General features: G+C 48.1%; 1 protein-coding gene across 5 annotated transcripts in view; it reads right to left on the bottom strand.

Moving 5' to 3' along the window:
- Nucleotides 1–19234, bottom strand: part of lrp4 (low density lipoprotein receptor-related protein 4) — a 437607-nt gene extending 418373 nt beyond the window's left edge. For 4 of the 5 annotated variants that reach the window (XM_038808284.1, XM_038808286.1, XM_038808285.1 and 1 more), the window contains exon 1: nt 18802–19233. In XM_038808284.1, coding sequence (XP_038664212.1) covers nt 18802–18862 — 61 coding nt within the window. In that variant the 5' untranslated portion in view covers nt 18863–19233. Of the gene's footprint in view, nt 1–18801 lie in introns of all 5 variants that reach the window. The other variant, XM_038808288.1, reaches the window with a different exon arrangement.
- Nucleotides 19235–20653: the final 1419 nt, after the last annotated feature.

Raw genomic sequence — 20653 nt, 5'->3', positions numbered from 1 at the left:
CAGGTCCTATAGTCTGGAATTTTGTCCCGAAGTCTCTCTATGTATGCACCTTTCTCTCCTCTGTTACGAAGCTTCTTAAAGTTTATCCCTTAGACTGAGCTTTTAGACACTAATCCTAATATCTAATTGCTGGGTTTGGTGTCAATTTCTATCTCATTATGTTTCTATGAAGCTTCTTGGGGCAGTTTGCTACATTAAATGTTACGATATATTGCTGTACAATGAAAGGGGCTGTTTAGCACAGGGCTAAATCGCTGGCTTTGAAAGCAAACCAAGCAGGCCAGCAGCACGGTTCAATTCCCGTATCAGCCTCCCCGAACAGGCGCCGGAATGTGGCGACTAGGGGCTTTTCAGAGTAACTTCATTGAAGCCTACTCGTGACAATAAGCGATTTTCATTTCATTTCAAGTTGTTGTGCTGGATACTAAAATTGGCGATCTTGTATGTATTTTAATGATGATCTAATCTGCAGGCTTAGAACCGATTTAACATTCATTGGGATCTTCTGAGTGTGTGTAAGACATTATCTACCTCCAAGTTTGTTTGATCTTACTTCATGTTGGGGGCAGGGGTCTACAGAAACCAGGCACTGTCTCCAAGAGAAAAGTGTAAAAGAAAATCAGTTTGATGTGACTTCACGGTTTGGTTCTTACTGTCACTATTAGTTCCTTCTCTAGTCTTTAACACTACCATTAACATTGTCTCGTGCCCCTGACATCTCAGCCAACTCTCTCCTTAGCTCTCTGACCTTCCATTTTGCTCCACCTGCTCCAGCCCCTCTCTTCAACAGTAAAAAACCCATCAGGTTTCTACCTCTCTTCAGTTCTGAAGAAGAGTCACATGGACTCAAAACATTAACTCTGTTTCTCTCACCACCGATGCTCTATTCCAGTATTTCCGTTAGTCTTTCAGTTCTGCTGTGGGATTCTCCATCGGCGGGATCTTCCGCTTCGCCGACGACGTGGGCTGGCCACAATGGGAAACCCCCATTGGCTGGCTGCGGGAATGGGGGCTCCCGCTGCTGGTGGGGACGCGTCACGCCGGAAAATGGGACTGGCGGAACGGAGAACCCGGCCCCTGGTGTTTGCAAATCTTTAGTGACTGACTGGCTCAAAAGAATAATTTGAGGTGAGCTTAAACAAGTGACTAATTGGCTCTCTTAACTTCATGCAACCTGGAATTCCAAAAAGACATTGAATTGAAACCAAGTGGACGGGTAATAAATTATCCTTCAGTTCTGCATGCTCCCGTACCAGCCTCCCCAGACAGGCGCCGGAATGTGGCGACTAGGGGCTTTTCACAGTAACTTCATTGAAACCTACTCGTGACAATAAGTGATTTTCATTTTTCATTTCATTTTTCCTTAAATTCAAATTCATAGGACTTAATATTAACAATTTATAGAAAGCTTTTTTTTGCATTATTCTGAATATTTTGAAATCAGACTCCATCCATTATAAAAGAGCAGCATATACTTAACTTTCAATGGATTCTAAATCAACTAACTGCTGTTAGCAGTTCATTAACAATTAAGCTAATATTGCTCACATTTTACAAACAGCAGGCGGAATCGAGATAAAAGTTTAGAGAGCACACTGATGCTACATGATGGATGAGCAATAACAAAAACAGCATTACACAACGTTAGGAAAACATGAAATAGAAAGTGCCCCAGTCGTAGTTAATAGGGCGAAGTTGTGCCGCACAGCACTTTTTCAAAATAAACATCAGCAGAGTTTCCAGGCCTCTCCATTCTCTATTACTGCTTGTACATATAAGGCTATCCACCTCGAATGCAAACCTTCAGGAAAAAAGAGATTTTTAAGAGCCTCAAAGTAGCCTACAACCCCATCACAGTTTTAAGACGCGATTCATGCAATGTTCAGATTGTTGGGAAGTAACTTCATCATCAGAAATTAGACAACATTATGTTTAAAATATTTTTTATATATATATATATATATATATATGCTTTTTCAAATAAATTCCTATATTATCTTTCTGTTATAAACAATCAATTGACAATTAAGCTAATCTTGCTGGCACATTATTACATTTTAATAGATGGTTTAATAAAATTCCTTTATGGTTACATGCATTTTAAAAGATAATTGGTGAAATTTCTTCAGTTTAACAAACAAATAATGGAAGGTTTCTGCCCATCCGCCAGGTCTACACTCTTGGAACCATGCCAGCTTGGGGACGCGGCAACTACATGTTCCCACACCCTTGCAGCCTGACCCTATTTCCCTTACAGCAACGCGTTATAATGATGAAAATGACAGGTCCCTTATCCCATCTCCCAATCAAGGGTGACCCAAAATTGATGCAGGAATGGCCAAACTGAGAACATCCAACCTGAAACGTTTCACAGTTAATTAGCTTTCCTTTCAAACATTACGTTTCAAACCACATTAGTTTGTAAGAGAAATAAAATTTCACGGGGCTCAATGACGCCATAGAGAGCCAAATTTAAAAATGTAGATTTCTTCTCACTATGTGGGTGATGAGCTGCCAGGGCAATACTGATTTATCACCCTTAGTTTCCCTGAGGGGAGGACGAGTCATCCACACTCTGGGACTGAAGTCATGAACAGGCCAAACCGGGTCACAGTGGCAACCAACCTCCTTGTCTTGAAGAATATTAATGAGTCAGTTGACTTTTTACAACAATCCATCAACTTTCCTGATGACTAAGAAAATGTGAAAAAGGAGGAGAATAAAAAAATATTTTTTTTTTAAACTTTCCTGATGACTTCCTGGTGTTAGTCCACAGATTACCAGAGTGCGTTAAATTAAATTTTGTAACTTTCCGTTGTGGTGTTTGAACTCTCAGCTACAGATTTGATAACTGCAGCAATAACCACTGAACTACCACAGTCATTTAACCTGATACTTTCTGTTATCGATTATTGAACATCTTGCAGATTTAAGATCGTATGAAGTGGAATACTGAGCGAACTCTTGAAAGTTAACCACAGTCAAATCAGACCACAACTGGTCCACGTAAATCACATGATCAAACACACCTCTCGGTTGGGTGCTGCTTTTAATCTATTGATATACCATCAATTGGACTCGAGTCATGAAGAAGTTCCAAATATCAGGCTTTAATGAACTAGTTATGTGCCCGGCAGTCGACTTACAGAGAAAGGCCGACTGCCGGCTGCTGCGGGTTCTTATACCCCACCTCTGAGGAGGGGCTACTGGCCTCTCGGCCAATCGGCGAGCAGTCACATGACTGACCTCAGCCAATTGGCAGAGAGACACAGGACCTGCCTGAGCCAATGGGCAGTGAGTCCTCTGCACTAATGGCAGCGCTACTCTGAGGTACCGTAAGCCTCCTAGTCATACCACCACACCTATTATGACGTGTTTCCCTTGCACCCATCTGTTAATTCTCCGCCCATGTATTTTAGGCATTCCGCCCTACCCCTACTCCAGCGGTTCCCAAACTGTGGGTCACACCCCTAACTGGGGTCACAAAAACAGGTGATTGGGGTCACATTAATCTCCTGCCCTCTCGTATTGTCTCAGCACTGAGAAGTGACCAATCACAAGATGAACTCCCAGCACTGGACACTTTGATTGGCTGCGGCAGTTCTGATCAGGTGTGCCGTGACCTAAACTATGAGTTGACTTAAATTCTTGGATACTATAAAGTCGGTTTGCACCACTCTCTCGGACAAGGCGCTCCAAATCACAGCAACACGCGATGTAAAAACAAATTACCTCATCTCACCTCTGGTTCCCAACCCTTCTGCCTTACTTTCCTCTCCAAGGCCTGAAAACCCCATTCTAATGTGAGGGGCCCACAATTGGACACAATACTCCAGAATTCCAGATGATTCCTAACCCATGTTTTTGAACGGTTTAGCACAGTCTCCTTGCTCTTGTACACAACCCTGTATTAATAAAGCCAAATAATCCCATGGGCCTTTGTAAACAGCCCTCTCAACCTGTCCAATCACCGTCAAACGTCTGTACACACCACTGGCGGTAGTCTCTGAAAATGGGGCCGTGTCCCCACGCCAGCGGGTAAACCGGCATCAACGACTCCGCCGTCAGCAGCCCCCAAACTGAGGAATTCTCACCTTTCTAGGGGGCTAGGTTGCTGCCGAGTCGTCCCCGCTGCTCCAGCCGGCACCGAAGGGCCGGCGCGAGTTCACGCAAGCGCGGAACAGCTGGCGTGATCTCACGCATGCGCGGGCCGGCCGCCGTATTTTTGCGCATCCGCAGACCGGCCGGAGTATTTCCGCGCATGCGCATATCGGCGCCGGCCCCCGGGCAATATGGCGGAGCCCAACAGGGGCCCAGCACAGAGGAAAGAAGGCCCCCACGGAAATAGCCCGCCCGCAGGATCGGTAGGCCCCGATTGCAGGCCAGGCCCCGGGGCCTCCCCCGGGGTCGCATCCCACCGCACGTCCCCCCCAGGACCGCCCCCCGCACACTTACCTGCCAGGTTCCGCCGTGCGTGAGGTGAGTAATTCATGCCGGCGGGACTGGCCAAAACTGGACGGCCACTCGGCCCATCGGGGCTTGGTGAATCGCCGGGGGGGGAGCCGCTGTCAACAGCCCCCGACCGGCGTGGCAGGAATGCCGCCGGGCCCCGGAAAACAGAATAGGGCAGCCGACGTCGGGGCTGCGGGACGGGATTCGCACCTCCTCCACCCCCGGGGATTCTCCGGCCCGGCGCCGGGATGGAGAATCCAGGCATTGCAGTCTTGCCGTTCCCGCACCTGCTTCTTCATTTCTGTATCCCCAAGATTCGCACAGATTGTCTGCGCATGTCTCTGGAGAGGGGCTGAAATTCCAAATCAATGTTACAACTGAACGTCGCCAGTGAGTCCAAACCTTTCCAGCTTTGTGTCTCAACAGTCACAATGCTAAAGGATTAGTTAATACATAAATTGAAAACGCAGATATAAAAAAGAGAAAGGACTGGAAATACTCCCTGCATCCGGCAGCATCCCTGGACAGAACTTTATTTCAGAATTCCAGCTTCCGCAGTCTTCTGATTTTAATTTTAAAACTCTACCTTTCCAAACAGTAATAAGAGTAAATCTACCTTTGTGCTACCAGCCTGCAATTCTCAAATTACGGGCGGAAACTAACGGCTGTCCCCAAACCGGGGCGCGCGACGCAGCCGGTAAATCGCGCGAGAGGCCTGTCGTGGGATTTACCCAGCCCGTCACGCCTCGGGAGATATAACGGAATCTGCCAGGCTGCCATGTGGCACATGCCCGGGTGTCATTTTGCCCTCACCGGTGATCGGGCCTGGCAGTGCCCTGCCCTTCTTGGGTGCGGTGTGGCCTTATGGGGTGAGTTGGGGATTTGCCGGGGCCCGGGAGTCGCATTGAAGGGGGGGGGGGTGTCTCAAGATAGCGCCCCAATGGCTTCCTGCACTGGCGATCACACCCTGTCAGTGCAGGAAGAAGTGAGACCTCAGCGGGATGTTCCCCGCTGAGACCCCGAAATGAAACACAGTCCCATAAGATAGCTGGGTCTTTCTCGGCGCTGCGGGCACCGGGAAACACCTGGCGCAACCCACTCGACGTGGGACTGGCATTCAATTCCATTGAATCGCGCCCGATGGATCTCATACTACCAGCACACTATATAAAGCAATATTCAGATGTTGAATCATTTTCTGGAAACAGAAATGTGCCTGAGGCAGTCATTAAAATCTGTTCCAAAATATGATCAAATGTCAGTGAAATATCATCAGTGTAGTAGTTATGGTAATTCATAGTAGAATCAGCACTTGTTATTAGCCGAGATAGAGTTTCTCCCAAACAAAAATAAGCCCTTTGCTCATGTTAACCTCACACCCGTCATTTTGCAGCTGACATGTTTTACTTCTTTGCAGTTGCATGGGCGAACAAATAAATAATGTTCTTTCTTTAGGCTCTTGTGCCTGGAGAAAATAAAACTGATGAAAACATTTGCAATTTTTTTTCGTTCAGCCTTAAACACATACAGCACGTGTCAGCACTTGAAATAAGTGGTGTAAGTTATTACTTTGCGATGTGACGAACAGGCTCAGTAAACAAACAGCGGCAACTGCCCTTTCACTGTGCCAAGTTAAGTCTTGTTGGGATTTAAAGCTGTGCAGTGTTCTGAGCGATGGGGAGACAAGTGCGCAACAACATGCATTTAGAAAGCGTGTTTGACAGAGAAAAACATCCCCTTCACAAAAAACTAATGCCAAAAATTGACACCAAAAAGAAGAAATGATTAAAAGCTTGTATAGAACTCACAACACAAAACTGCTCATTTGGCCCAACAGATGTTTATAAAGAGAGTCTTAAAGGAGGACGGAAAGATGGAGAGACTGAGGGGGGAAGAGAGGTGAGCAAGTAAGTTATGACTTTGGGACAAAACGGGGTCCCATTGCTGGCCCACAGACCCGCCTCCGGGCCTGTTAAGGAACAGTGGGCGACTGCTCCATGCTGCCAGGGCCAGCAGTGCCACTGAGAGCGATCGACCTGGCTGAGGCAATGAACGTAATGAGAGACGCCTTCGCAGGATGAACGAGGCTCTTCAATTTCTTGCCAGAGCCAAGCATCCAGCTCTGAAGCCCTGAGCCCCAATCCCCACCTCCATGCTGTTGGTGGCCTCCCTTTATGTTGGGGGGGGGGATCGCTTGGTCACTGTAAAAGGTCTGGGAAGAATGGCACACATTGCTGAAGAATGGTCACCAATGGCTAAGGACAGAACCAAGTGAGGGCAGTCCCACACAAGGACAATGGTGGAGAGCCATTGGAATGGGGGGGGGGGGGGGGGGGGGGGGGTTCTGCTTGCTCAAGTCAAAGGTTGCAGCGAAGCTGAGAAAGACGAAAAACGATGGGGCGCCATTGATGAGGTCAGTTTCAGTTCAGTAGTTGGGGCAGAAAACTGGCTGGTGAGGTTCCAACATGGAGCTGCGGAAAGGACGAGCGCAAGTATGGGAGGAACAGAGACGTGCAAGGGTTTTGGAGAGAATCGGGATGTTGGAGATCCAGTGACAGATTGTAAGGAATGGAATGGAGGGAAGCAGAGCTGACGAGAGGGAACCATTCACAATATTAACTATTGAGGATGCGAGGGAGCAAGTTGGGCATTTGGTAGGTTTGTGGGAATTGCGTCAAGATATCAGGATGTGCACCTTATGGAAAAAATGGACTCAGAGAAGCTACAGAAACAGGTGAGTTCAGGACTGGGTCAGTGGGGGAACTTGGAAGGAATATTTGGCTTGAGAAGCAAAGAGAAGTGGAGCATTCAGGGCAGATAGCTGAAAAGGTCTCAAATACTGTCCATTCTCACTTCATAGCAACACTTTGGAAATAGTTTGACATGTGCATCATTTCCTGTTCCACTGATGCAATGTGAAATATTTTCAGTCCAGGAAAGCAATAACATCCCTTTCCCATCCAATAAATGGACAGAATGTATCAAGATTTCCAAAAAACAGCCATGGCAACTGCCCAGTTGATAACACATTTGTCTCTGTGTCATAAGGCTCTTGGTTCAGCTCCTGCTCCAGGGCCAGATCACAAAAATCAAGACCAACACTTCAGTGCAGTACTGAGGGGGCACTGCACTGTCAGAGGCGTTGTCTTTCGGAGTAGATGTTAAACCGAGGCCCTGCTTGGATGGAGGTAAACGATCCAGTGGCACTATTTCCAGGAAGAGCAGGGGAATTCTCCCCAATGTCTTGACCAATACTTATCTCCTGAGGGGCAGCACAGTGGTTAGCACTGCTGCCTCATTCTGACAGGGACCTGAGTTCAATACCGGTCTTGGGCCTGTGTAGTGTTTGTGCGACCTCTCCGTGTCTGCATGGGTTTCCTCTGGGTGCTCGAGTTTCCTCCCGCAGTCCAAAGATGTGAAGGTTAGGTGGATTGGCCATGCTAAAGGGCATGCTTAGGGCAGCACGCTAACATAGTGGTTTGCACAATTGCTTCACAGCTCCAGGCTCCCAGGTTCGATTCCCGGCTTGGGTCACTGTCTGTGCGGAGTCTGCACGTTCTCCCCGTGTCTGTGTGGGTTTCCTCCGGGTGCTCCGGTTTCCTCCCACAGTCCAAAGATGTGCAGGTTGGGTGGATTGGCCATGCTAAATTTCCCTTAGTGTCCAAAATTGTCCTTAGTATTGGGTGGGGTTACTGGCTTATGGGGATAGGGTGGAGGTGTGAGTTTGGATAGTGTGCCCTTTCCAAGAGCCGGTGCAGCCCCGTTGAGCCGAATGACCTCCTGCTGCTCTGTAAATTCTATGAAATCTATGAAAAAATAAAGAATTGCTCCTGGGTTTACGGAGGGGGGGGGGGGGGGGGGGGTGGGGGGGGGGCTGGGTAGGGTGCGCTTTCAGAGGGTCGGTGCAGACTTGATGGGCTAAATGGCATCCTTCTGCACTGCAGGGATTCTCAATTAACATCATACAAAGGGACATAGGGCGACACGGTAGCACAGTGATTAGCACTGTTGCTTCACAGTTCCAGGGTCCCAGGTTCGATTCCTGGCTTGGGTCACTGTCTGTGCAGAGTCTGAACGTTCTCCTCGTGTCTGCGTGGGTTTCCTCCGGGTGCTCCGGTTTCCTCCCAGTCTAAAGATGTGCAGGTTAGGTGGATTGGCCATGATAAATTGCCCTTTTGTGTCCAAAAAGGTTAGGTATGGTTGCTGGGTTACAGTGATAGGGTGGAGGCGTAGGCTTAAGTAGGGTTCTCTTTCCAAGGGCTGGTGCATACTCGATGGGCCAAATGGCCTCCTTCTGCACTGTAAATTCGATGATCTATATCAACAAAGTGTCTTTCATTATTCTTTGTGGGAGTGTGCCAAGGACTAACAAGCTGCCATGTTTCCTCCATTACAACAGTGACCACGCTTCAGAAAGTATTTCACTGGCTGGAAAGCACTTTGAGATGTCCAGTGGTTATGAAAGGTGCTATATAAATGCAAGTCCTTTTTTGTCAAAATGTTGAACTTCCCAAATCCCCTATCAAAGGGGCTTTGATGGTGCTCTTCGACATTCAGTTGTTAGGAAACTCCTTTCTGAATTTTACCCCAGATGCACCTGTTCAATTGATACTTTTATACAGCCCAGCCATTGAATTCACCTGTCATCCCATAATAACGGCCTTTCCCAATCAACATGTGTCATACCTGTACAAGGCAACACCAGCAGCTTGAAGGACAAGAGCAACACTTGGTGAAAATCACCTGAATAGTTATACGAAGCACCGACGGAAATGCTTCCTGAATGTTTCAGAATATAACAGCCCCCCACCCCTAGCTGCAAAGTACACATCTGAGCAACGGTAACAGCTCACTGAGATATTGAGCAAAGTTGTCTTATATAAAACTGCCTGCTGAACTTGATCCCCGAAGGGATCGAAAGATTATTTTTCCCATTGCACACCCATTATCCCTCTCTAAATTAATAGCCCTCTGTTGTGAACTTCAATGAATTAAAAATAATGCAGAATGAATGATGTTTTCTTCATTCAGGCAAGGTTTATCAGAGTGTCTAGATTTTGGCAATAATGAACATATTATTGCCTGAAGACATCACATTATCAGTACTTTGGGTGGTCTTTCTTGCAATAATAGCACTGTCTAATGAAAGCCAGCATGTATATAATAGATCACTTACTTGTTCTGTGGTTTTTAACCAAAGCAACGCTCTAACTGCTATTTCTTCATTAAAGATTATAATCAATCAAGGCAGTTTCTAAAACAATCCTCTCGCTTGAATGGACAGTTTCCCAGGTCAGTGCCTTTAACTCTTGTCATGCCAGCGACCTGAATTTCCCATTTTATTAGTCAAGAAAATCGCTTAAAAGTACCAGAGATCCCTGCAAGACAACACTGGCAATGACTGCAGTTATGACACTACAACAAAGGATACAACAATTTGCGAGTCAGCAATTCTAGACATGACTTTGTGACTGCGCCTGCAGAAGTAGGCCATTTAGCCCATCAAATCTGCACCCACCCTCTAAAGGAGCACTACACCCAAGTCCCCACCGTATCAATGACCCCTTAACCTAACCTACACATCCTTTTTTGGGACACTAAGGGGCAATTTAACATGGCCAATCTACCTAACCTGCACATCTTTAAACTGTGGGAGGAAAGCGGAGCACCCGGAGGAAAGCTTCGCAGACACGGGGAGAATGTGCAGACTCCGCAGACAGTGACCCAAGGCCGGAATTGAACCCGGCTCCCTGGCGCTGTGAGGCAGCATTGGCCCGGTCTTTCTGGAATCAGAAAACGTTTTTGAAGTTTCTTGCCACTGGCGGGAGCTGATGTCACTCGCGGAACTTCCAGCCACCAGCCATTTTATAACTGGAGTTGTTTGGGCACCCAAAGCAAACACTGTAGCAATCTCTCAATGCCTCCTTTGTAACAAAAACATGGCCTCCAAATTTTCAAGAGATCATGCCATTCAATGATTTTTACAGTAACTTCATTGCAGTGTTAATGTAAGTTTACTTGTGACAGTGATAAAGATTATTATTATTCATCCTGGCCTTTACTCTTAGGCAGGTCCCATAGCCGTTGATAGGGAGACACGCAAACACCCGCTTACAGCAATGTCCACTTGGACAATCCCTATCCTCAGTGAGCCACAAAAGGATAGAGCCGGATCCTGCCCAGCTTCCAGCTGTCTGGCAGTGTCCCATCAACGTAATGGTGAAATGAACACGAAAATGGATATGGATCTTGCAGGCTGAAACGTTTACATGAGTTAATTGGCAGAAGTTAAAGTTGGATATGTTTCAATGGACGTTTGAATATTTTGTTCAATGTTTGTCAAGTTGAAAGGGTAAGGATGTGCATTAAATATTTTACCACTACTGACATCACTTACATTACTCCCTGATGCAGCTAAAATATAACTCGTCCCAGTACCAACAGGACTCGCTGCATCAGCTGGTCCCAGTTACCAACAGGACTCGCTGCACCAGCTGGTCCCAGTTACCAACAGGACTCGCTGCACCAACTGGTCCCAGTTCCCAACAGGACTCGCTGCACCAGCTGGTCCCAGTTACCAACAGGACTCGCTGCACCCGCTGGTCCCAGTTACCAACAGGACTCGCTGCACCCGCTGGTCCCAGTTACCAACAGGACTCGCTGCACCAGCTGGTCCCAGTTACCAACAGGACTCGCTGCACCAACTGGTCCCAGTTACCAACAGGACTCGCTGCACCAACTGGTCCCAGTTACCAACAGGACTCGCTGCACCAACTGGTCCCAGTTACCAACAGGACTCGCTGCACCAACTGGTCCCAGTTACCAACAGGACTCGCTGCACCAACTGGTCCCAGTTACCAACAGGACTCGCTGTACCAGCTGGTCCCAGTTACCAACAGGACTCGCTGCACCAGCTGGTCCCAGTTACCAACAGGACTCGCTGCACCAGCTGGTCCCAGTTACCAACAGGACTCGCTGTACCACCTGGTCCCAGTTACCAACAGGACTCGCTGCACCAACTGGTCCCAGTTACCAACAGGACTCGCTGCACCAGCTGGTCTCAGTTACCAACAGGACTTGCTGCACCAACTGGTCTCAGTGGCCAGCAGGGCTCGCTGCACCAGCTGGTCTCAGTGACCAGCAGGGCTCGCTGCATCAGTTGGTCCCAGTTACCAACAGGATTCGCTGCATCAGCTGGTCCCAGTTACCAACAGGATTCGCTGCATCAGCTGGTCCCAGTTACCAACAGGATTCGCTGCACCAGCTGGTCCCAGTTACCAACAGGATTCGCTGTACCAGCTGGTCCCAGTGACCAGCAGGACTCGCTGTACCAGCTGGTCTCAGTGACCAGCAGGGCTCGCTGCACCAGCTGGTCTCAGTGACCAGCAGGATTCGCTGTACCAGCTGGTCCCAGTGACCAGCAGGACTCGCTGCACCAACTGATCCCAGTTACCAACAGGACTCGCTGCATCAGCTGGTCCCAGTTACCAGCAGGGCTCGCTGTACCACCTGGTCCCAGTGACCAGCAGGACAAGCTGCACCAACTGTTCCCAGGACTTCTCTTCTTCCTCTTCTGGGTCTATTCCTTGCATGCAGCTCTCCACAGTCACAAGTGCAGCCGTCAACATACTTCCAGAGCCCGCCTTTGCACTTTTAGCGTCAAACAGTGAGAGATGCAAAAGAGCAGATACGATTAGCCTTCCTCCTGACGATACCTTCCATTTCTCCCAGTGGCGGGATCAAAACCAGGAGTCTGATATGTGTAGAACCCCGAGTACAAATGCACCTTCTACACTTGGCATCACAGCATAATTACACTAGACCCCTCACTAATTCAGAGAGCTAGCAGCTCATATTCTTAGATGATGATATATTTTAAAAAGTAGAATATGTTTTGGATAGTGAGAGACTGGGAAATGTTTACATTCAGAGAGAGCTGGTTGACCTTGTACATGGTTCACAGAAAATCAAAATCCAGACTTCTCCAGCAAGCAATTAGGAAAGAAAATGTCATAATATCGTTTGTTACAAAGGGACTGAAATATAAAAGAGTAAAGAAGCCTTACTGAAATTAACAAAGTCCACTTGTGAGGCTACCCCATGAGTACTATCTGCAATTTTGGTCTTGTTATCGTGGAAGGACATAGGTTCATATATTGGTGCCTGGGACGAGGGCATTGTCCTCTGTGAAGTGATTAAGTAGAGTAAAGCTATCATCCCTGGTGTTTAAAAGAATGAGAAGTGATCTAATAGAAAAACATAAAATTCTGAAGCAGCTTGACAAGAGTAGAAATAGAGAAAATGTTTCCCCCTAACTGGGCAACCTGGAACACAGACCTCAGAATAAGGATCTGGCCATTTAAGGTTGACAAGAAGAGACATTTCTTCAAGTGAAGGGTCATTAACCTTTTGAATCTTCTGCTCCAGAGAGGTATCGATGCTCAGTCACTGAGTATATTCGGGGCGTAGGTGATAAATTTTGGGGTACTAATGGAATCAAGGAATCCGGGACAGAAAGGGGAGGCGGAGATCAGCCATGATCTTATTGAGCGATGCAAGCAAGCTCGACGTGTCTACTCCCACTCCCATTCCGACAAGATTGTCCACAATGCTGAAAACATACTGACATCCTTAATTTTGTAACAACAAAGATTCAGTCAGGATGGAAATCATGGAATCTAGTCACAGAGCAATTTAGCAAAAATGATAATGTGATGACTCCAAGGCCCCCAAGCTAACTCAAGTAAACCATAGCGGCAGCAGCTGTTGCGTTAATTTAATCAGACAGGGAAAATTTTACAGAGTAAAAGAGCTGAACTATATAAATCTGCTTTAGCATGGTGCTCACATTTTCTCTCCCATTTTCCCCTCATGTTTGCTCTCCTGGGAGCTGTGTCTCAGTCATCCATTTCCATGGCTGGTATTGGCTCTTTCCGACCTCAATCAAGTGGCCAATTTCCAAGTGGGCACCAGGACGGTGTCGACAGGGGCAGTGAATCAACAGTTAACGCAGAGCATGGCAAACCATATTCTACCCTCATTCGGCCTGCTCTCCACCTGGGTACGTTCGTCACAGGCGTGACTGAATATTCAAATCAGAGCCAAGCATGGACTTTCCCTAGTATATTATCAGTGGTGCCCATTCTAATGTTTCTACTGACACCTAGGCGGAGATCGTTTCAGTCATTAGAAATATTGTTGCTTAATTTGGGCGGCATGGTTGCACAGTGGTTAGAACTGCTGCACCACAGCGTCAGGGACCCGGGTTCAACTCCAGCCTTGGCTGACTGCATCTGTCTGTACGCTCTCCCTGTGTCTGCGTGGGTTTCCTCCGGGTGCTCCAGTTTCCTCCCACAGTCCAAAGATGTGCAGGTTAGGTGGATTGGCCATGCTAAATTGCTCCTTAGTGTCCAAGAAAGTTATGTGGGTTTATTGGGTTACAGAGATAGAGTGGGGGTGTGGGCCTAGGTAGGGTGCTCTTTCAGAGGGTCGTGCAGACTCGATAGGCCGAATGGCCTCCTTCTGCACTATAGGGATTCTATGACAATTCCATCCACTCTTCGCCCTTGAAACCTGCTTGTCGGCAGAACATGTGGAAAACATTTTTTATGGGCTCCAGCAAATTCTGTGGTGAATAGTATTTCTCTAAATATTTCCATCACTCATTCTGATGTATGATTTGATCCACTCATACTAATGTTTCTGAATTGAATGCAAGAATCCATGGACTCCTTCCCTGTCCAGGGTCACTGCATAGCTGTTGGGTGGTGTTGTCACTCACCTGGTCAGACTCAGTGAACCATCAGAAAGAAGCCCTGTTATCATCTGTTTCATGAAGTTAAGACAAGAGGTGCAACAACAAACACTTCTGCAGACTGCACCGCCTGTTCTCCAAGGGCGACCTGACTAGGGGTGACAAAAAAAGGCGAATTCCGCAGGGTCCTAACACCCACCGGTCACATACTCCAATCCCACAAATTAAGCTGCCTCCTGTATAAACGACAGGATCTACACTGAACCCCGAGGTATGGGCACCCCCCGCGACCTGACACTTCTGATGATCTGGGGGCAATTAGCCAGAACTTTAATAGAACATAGAACATAGAACAGAACAGGCCCTACGGCCCTCGATGTTGTGCCGAGCCATGATCACCCTACTCAAACCCACGTATCCACCCTATACCCGTAACCCAACAACCCCCCCCCCCCCCCCTTAACCTTACTTTTTAGGACATTACGGGCAATTTAGCATGGCCAATCCACCTAACCCGCACATCTTTGGACTGTGGGAGGAAACCGGAGCACCCGGAGGAAACCCACGCACACACGGGGAGGACGTGCAGACTCCGCACAGACAGTGACCCAGCCGGGAATTGAACCTGGGACCCTGGAGCTGTGAAGCATTTATGCTAACCACCATGCTACCGTGCTGTGACATGTGACATTTAAACCTCCTGTGAAACTTCTGCGAAATGTGCCATGTGAAAATGAAATGAAAATCTCTTATTGTCACAAATAGGCTTCAAATGAAGTTACTGTGAAAAGCCCCTAGTCGCCACATTCCAGCGCCTGTTCCGGGACTCTGGTACGGGAATTGAACCATGCCTGCCTTGGTCTGCTTTCAAAGGCAGCGATTTAGCCCTGTGCTAAACCAGGTCACGTAAACGAATTATATATGTGTGCGTACATTACAGGCATATCTCTTATACACAATCTCAAAATCTGTAACATGTATGCACACACACACATATATGGATTTTAACACATACATGGATTTTATACACACATATACAGACAGGGACTTTACACACACATATATGGAGAGATATCTAGAATCCTACATTGATTTATTATAGATCACACAATCTAATATCTCACTGATATCAGACCTGTAGCTTCTGACTGGGTGATAGGACCGGGAATATGCGTTTGCTTCCCGGGATAGACGGTGTTTCAAAGTGAGTTAGTGGAACACAACAGCTGGAGGCTTTACTGGGGGAGGTTGGGAAATCGCAGAGCAGGAATGCTGTACTCATATACAGGACGGAGTGGTGCCCACCTCAGAGAGGAAGAAGGTTCACCACACCACCGCCCCCCCCCCCCCCCCCCCCCCAGGAAAAAACCCTGTTCGCCAGACACGATCTCTTTTAAGATCACTCTCCTCAGTGAAGACGGGTTTTGTGTCGGAGACGTTACCATGGAACAGCGTTAAGGCAACAGCGCTCACTCAACAGTGGGTGGGGAGAGAATCAAGAATTGCTGCGGTGAATCAGAAGGTCGACATGAAGTTGGGGAACAAGCCGCATGAAAGGCGGATGGGAATTCCGGGAAGGTTGTGTGTGTATCGCGGAGCTCACGCTGGGAATATTTAACGGCAAGAAACCCTATGTTAAGCCCTGCTCGCAGCGAGCTGAGTTGAGTTTGATGAGCCCCGTGCAGCCCCAAACGAGGGTGGGTTTGTTCTGAAGTTTCCATTCAGCAAAGCACCCCCCTTGTTTTCAGTTCTGCCCCCCTCCCGGGATGTCTTCGGGAGACGTGACATTTGCTCCCAGAAGCTGGTCTCAGAGGCAGCAGATTGGGAGGGGGGGGGGGGGGGCATGCAGCGGTGGCATTCCTTTCCCCCCCCCCCCCCCCCCTCTAGCTGGGCGGTGTTTACAGATGAAATTTACAAATAGATCCATGTGTCCGCTGAAATCGACCTTGTCATGTCAAAATAAACAAAAACACCCACACACGTTTCACAGGATTGTTACAACACCCAAGGCGGGCCACTCGGCCCATCCTGTCTGCACTGACAATGTGATTGCTGCACATTCCTGAACGAAAGGAGGAATTTCTCATCATCTTTGAGGAGTAGGGCGCTACTCTGATCGAGACCCCCCCCCCTTTCCCCAGTGGAATTATAAAACTAAAGAAGCTGATAGGACATCGACAAGGTGCAGCAGGTAAACTGCTGTCCTGGATTTTTTTTTTTAAATCTTAACCTCCGAGATTGACTTTTCTGACAGCCGATATTAAAAATTGGAACAGTTTCCAACAAGCTGCAGTTTCGCGCGTGGGCTGGGCGGGAGGGAGGGAGAGTTTGTTTTTTGAAAAAGGGCAAATAAATGTTTCTAAAAGGAAAATAAGCATCTGCTTTCCAGAGCCCGCTGGTTGCAAAGTGGCACGGGCACTCTTTTATTTCTTGAAATTGCAAGTTTCGGCTGCCAAAGTGCGTTTCCCTTTGTCAATGTAGCCACTTTGCAGCAAACATCTCAACTGAGTTCTGCCTCCTTAAAACATGTTTCCAGAGGAGCGCGTTCTGTCTTTTGCAAGAGAGTGTGTTTTGGTAATTATAGTCAGAAGACTGATAATTATAGACTCCAGCGGAAATGATCGAGGTCTAATTTCCAACACCCCCCTCCCTCCCCTCTCCACTCAGACAAAGCAAAGGAATCCAGGAGAAGTTTTCAATGGGAAAAACACAATCCTTTCCCGCATGGCTATTTGTTCTACCTAGAAATACCGATGGTATGCCAGATAAAACCTTTCTAAAGCCGTCTCTCTCTCTCTCTCCACCCCCCCCCCCCCCCCCCCCCCCCCCCCCACCCCTCGTCCTCTGGTGTTAAGTAAGAGCTGCTATAATTCTTTGTCTATCCGTAGATAAAGACTGAACTGGCGCCTGCATATTTTAATCGCTCTTTGCAAACCCCCATAGGAGGCAGAAACGCTCCAAGTCTGCCCGCTGCCCCTGGAGAGAGTTTATGGTCTATCTCCCCTCCCCTCTGATCCACCCAACCTCCAGCCGCCTGTAGTCATCCCCAACATATTTCCACAGGCACACTTCGCAGAAAGGAGTAACGTTTTCCCAAAAGGGGAGCCGAGCAGCGATCCGCCCCAGCTGTCAAGTTGATTTTTTGCTGGCTGGCGCTTTTGTTGTTGTTGATCTGACCAGTTCTCCAAGTCGGGCAGCGCGGTAGGACAAGTGGCTAGCACTGTGGCTTCACAGCTCTAGGGTCCCAGGTTCGATTCCCCACTGTGTCACTGTCTGTGCGGAGTCTGCACGTTCTCCCCATGTCTGCGTGAGTTTCCTCCCGGTGCTCCGGTTTCCTCCCACAGTCCAAAGATGTGCATTGGCCATGATAAATTTCCCTTAGTGACCAAAAAGGTTAAGAGGGGTTATTGGGTTACGGGGATAGAGTGGAAGAGAGGGTTTAAGGGGGTCGGTGCAGACTCGATGGGCCGAATGGCCTCCTCCTGCACAGTATGTTCTATGTCCGCAGTAAGAGACACCTTTCGCACACACACAAAAAGGGAGATGGAGGAACCGGCTCTCCACTTGCGCCTGCTCCAGCCTGGGGCTGAACTGGTTTTTAAATGAAGTACATCAAAACTCTGTTGCAGTGTTGGAACTGGACACATGGTCCCTGCGGGGTAGCAGTTTCCCATTTCAGACTTTACAATGTGTTAAAAGTATCCATTTATTCATTATATCAACTGATATTCCCTTCCCTCCTGCACTTGTAGCATTGTAGCAAAAATTGTTCATTTGATCTGAGCGTGTGTGTTTATATGGGGTGTATATTGCAGGGCGACCCTTCTTTAAAATGCCCCCCTCCACAACCCCCCAATTTTGTTCAGTGAAAGCTGTTTTGCCAGTTTGGCAAGAGAGATCCGTCCTGGTGATCACAAACTCTTCTCATTCCCGACGCATACCAGCCCCTGGTCGCGGCTGCTGTTGCAACATGTAAGGTGTTGAAAAGCTACCGACGGAAGGGACTTTGCTGCCTCGCTGCTTTGGTGGAGAGTGTCTGAATGTACAGCGGCTCCTATCAGACAGGCACCCCCCCAACCCCCTCTCTGCACAGCTCACTGAAAACCAAGCCTTATTTCTAACAACAACCGCCCCAGACTCGAAAAGAAGCCTGCTTGCTTCTTTCTCTTGTTGATGTTGCGATTTCGAGAAAACAAAGAAATCGACAAAGCGTTTGAAAACTTATCTCGAGTCCCCCTTTTTTTTGCAGTGCAAAGAATGTTGCACTGGCGAATATCAGAGCAACCTTCACCCCCCCCCCCCCCCCCCCTTCCTCCCCCCTTGTGCCTGCCGTTTTCTGTAATGACTCTTGCAAAGTTGAAATCGAAAAAAGTGTTACAAGTGACACTGAGATATTCAGCTTCCCCCAAAACCACACACACCGCCTGCCTTTACCGGCCAGTGAGGGAGACATCACGCCGGCCCTCGTTCCGTCCAGACATCTCATTCATTGTTGTACATCCACTTTGCAAACTCCCCGATCTCTCCCACTCCACCATAAACACAAACTCTGCAAGGAGAAACACTGCCGAGCGCCGAGACGGCATCTCCCTTACCTGCGTTGTAGAGCAGCACGTTGGCAAACATAAAGCACATCAGCAGCGCAACAGGCTGCATTCTGAGTTCGTCTCCCTCCCGAAGATTTGGGTTTTAACCAAAACTTTTTTTCGATTTTTTTTTTTAAAAAGGAACAATTTTTTTTTAAAAAACGAAAGGTTCAGGGGTGAGCAGACAGGGGAGATGGTCAGATCATGGTTGTCAGCGCCGGGCTGCTGTGACTTCAGCCTTCCTTCACTGAGTTTTGTTTCTCATGAAAGGTAAAAGTTGAGAGGAGAATCCCAGCAGCAGCGTGTCTGCCCGCTCCCGGCTTTGCCAGGATTGCTCCCATGGACCTGATCAAAAGAAACATGGAGTGCACCACTCCAGCCAGGAGGGGGGGAGGAGAGTTAACACACTGTCAGAAAATGGAGCAAGCAGCGGGCGTTACCAGCTCCGAGGAAAAGTCAGCTCGATCTCCTGGGGGCCAGAATGGCAAACCCCTCAATTCGCACTCCAATTCATATTCTATGGCGCTTGCAATTCGGCGACAAATTGCACCCCGCCCCCCTCCCCTCAAACACTTTTGCTGAATGTCAGAACCTTTCCAATCCTAACCTTGCTTCAGCCCAGTAGCTGAGTACTACAGGAGCAAGCGATGGTCACAAACCTGAGACATCTGACACTCACTCAAAGTCTTCTTTCAATACCTGCAAGTTACATCTGAAAACTGCTCCATGCATTCATGCACAGCGGAATGTTTTTGGGTTCTTCAGGGAACCTGGGCGTCACTGGCAATGTCAATTTTGAAATGAATGAAAATGAAAGTGGCTTATTGTCAAAGTAGGCTTCAAATTAAGTTACTGTGAAAAGCCCCTCGTCGCCACATTCCGGCGCCTGTTTGGAGAGGTTGGTACGGGAATTGAACCGGGCTGCAGGCCTGCCTTGGTCTGCTTTAAAAGCCTGCTATTTAGCCCTGTGCTAAACCAACCCCCTCAATTTGTTGCCCATCCATAGGTTGGCACGGTGGCGCAGTGTTTTGGCGCTGCTGCCTCACGGCGCCAAGGACCCAATTTCGATCCCGGCCCCGCGTCACTGTCCGTGTGGAGTTTGCACATTCTCCTCGTGTCTGCGTGGGTCTCACCCCCACAACCCAAAGATGTTTAGTTTGCACTCTGCTTCACAGGGCCAGGGTCCCAGGTTCGATTCCCGGTTTGGGTCACTGTGCCGAGTCTGCAAGTTCTCCCCGTGTCTGCTTGGTTTTCCTCCGGTTGCTCCGATTTCCTTCCTCAAGTCCCGAAAGACGTACCGTTAGGTAATTTGGACATTCTGAATTTTCCCTCTGTGTACCCGAACTGGTGCCAGAATGTGGCGACTAGGGGCTTTTCATGGTAACTTCATTGCAGTGTTAATGTAAGCCTACTTGTGACAATAAAGATTATTATTATGTGCAGGGCCGGTGGAATGGCCACCTAAAGTGCCCCTTAATTGGAAGTTTAAAAAAAACATTTGTTGCACATCCCGAATCGCCCTTGAACTGTGTGGTTTGTGAGGCCATTTCAGAGGGCAGTTCAATGTCAACTACGTCTGGAGACACCTGGAAGCCAGACCAGGTAAGGTTAGCCGATTTCCTTCCCGAAAGGGCATTAGCAAACCGGATGGTTTTTTACAACAATTTGACAATGGTTTCATGGTCACTCTGTCACTCAATTATTAGTTGAATTAAATTCCACAGGCGCCTTGGTGGGATTTGAACCGGCATCCCCAGAACATTTAGCGTGGGCCTCTGCATTGCTAGTCCAGTGGCATTACCGCTACAACACCATCTATATCATGAGTTAGCCAGTAATAACATAAAACACAAATTACAAT

Source organism: Scyliorhinus canicula, chromosome 9 (genome assembly GCF_902713615.1).
Source record: "Scyliorhinus canicula chromosome 9, sScyCan1.1, whole genome shotgun sequence".
NCBI lineage: Eukaryota > Metazoa > Chordata > Chondrichthyes > Carcharhiniformes > Scyliorhinidae > Scyliorhinus > Scyliorhinus canicula.
Note: the sequence above shows the minus strand (reverse complement) of the source record. Positions and strands in the feature narration are given on the sequence as shown.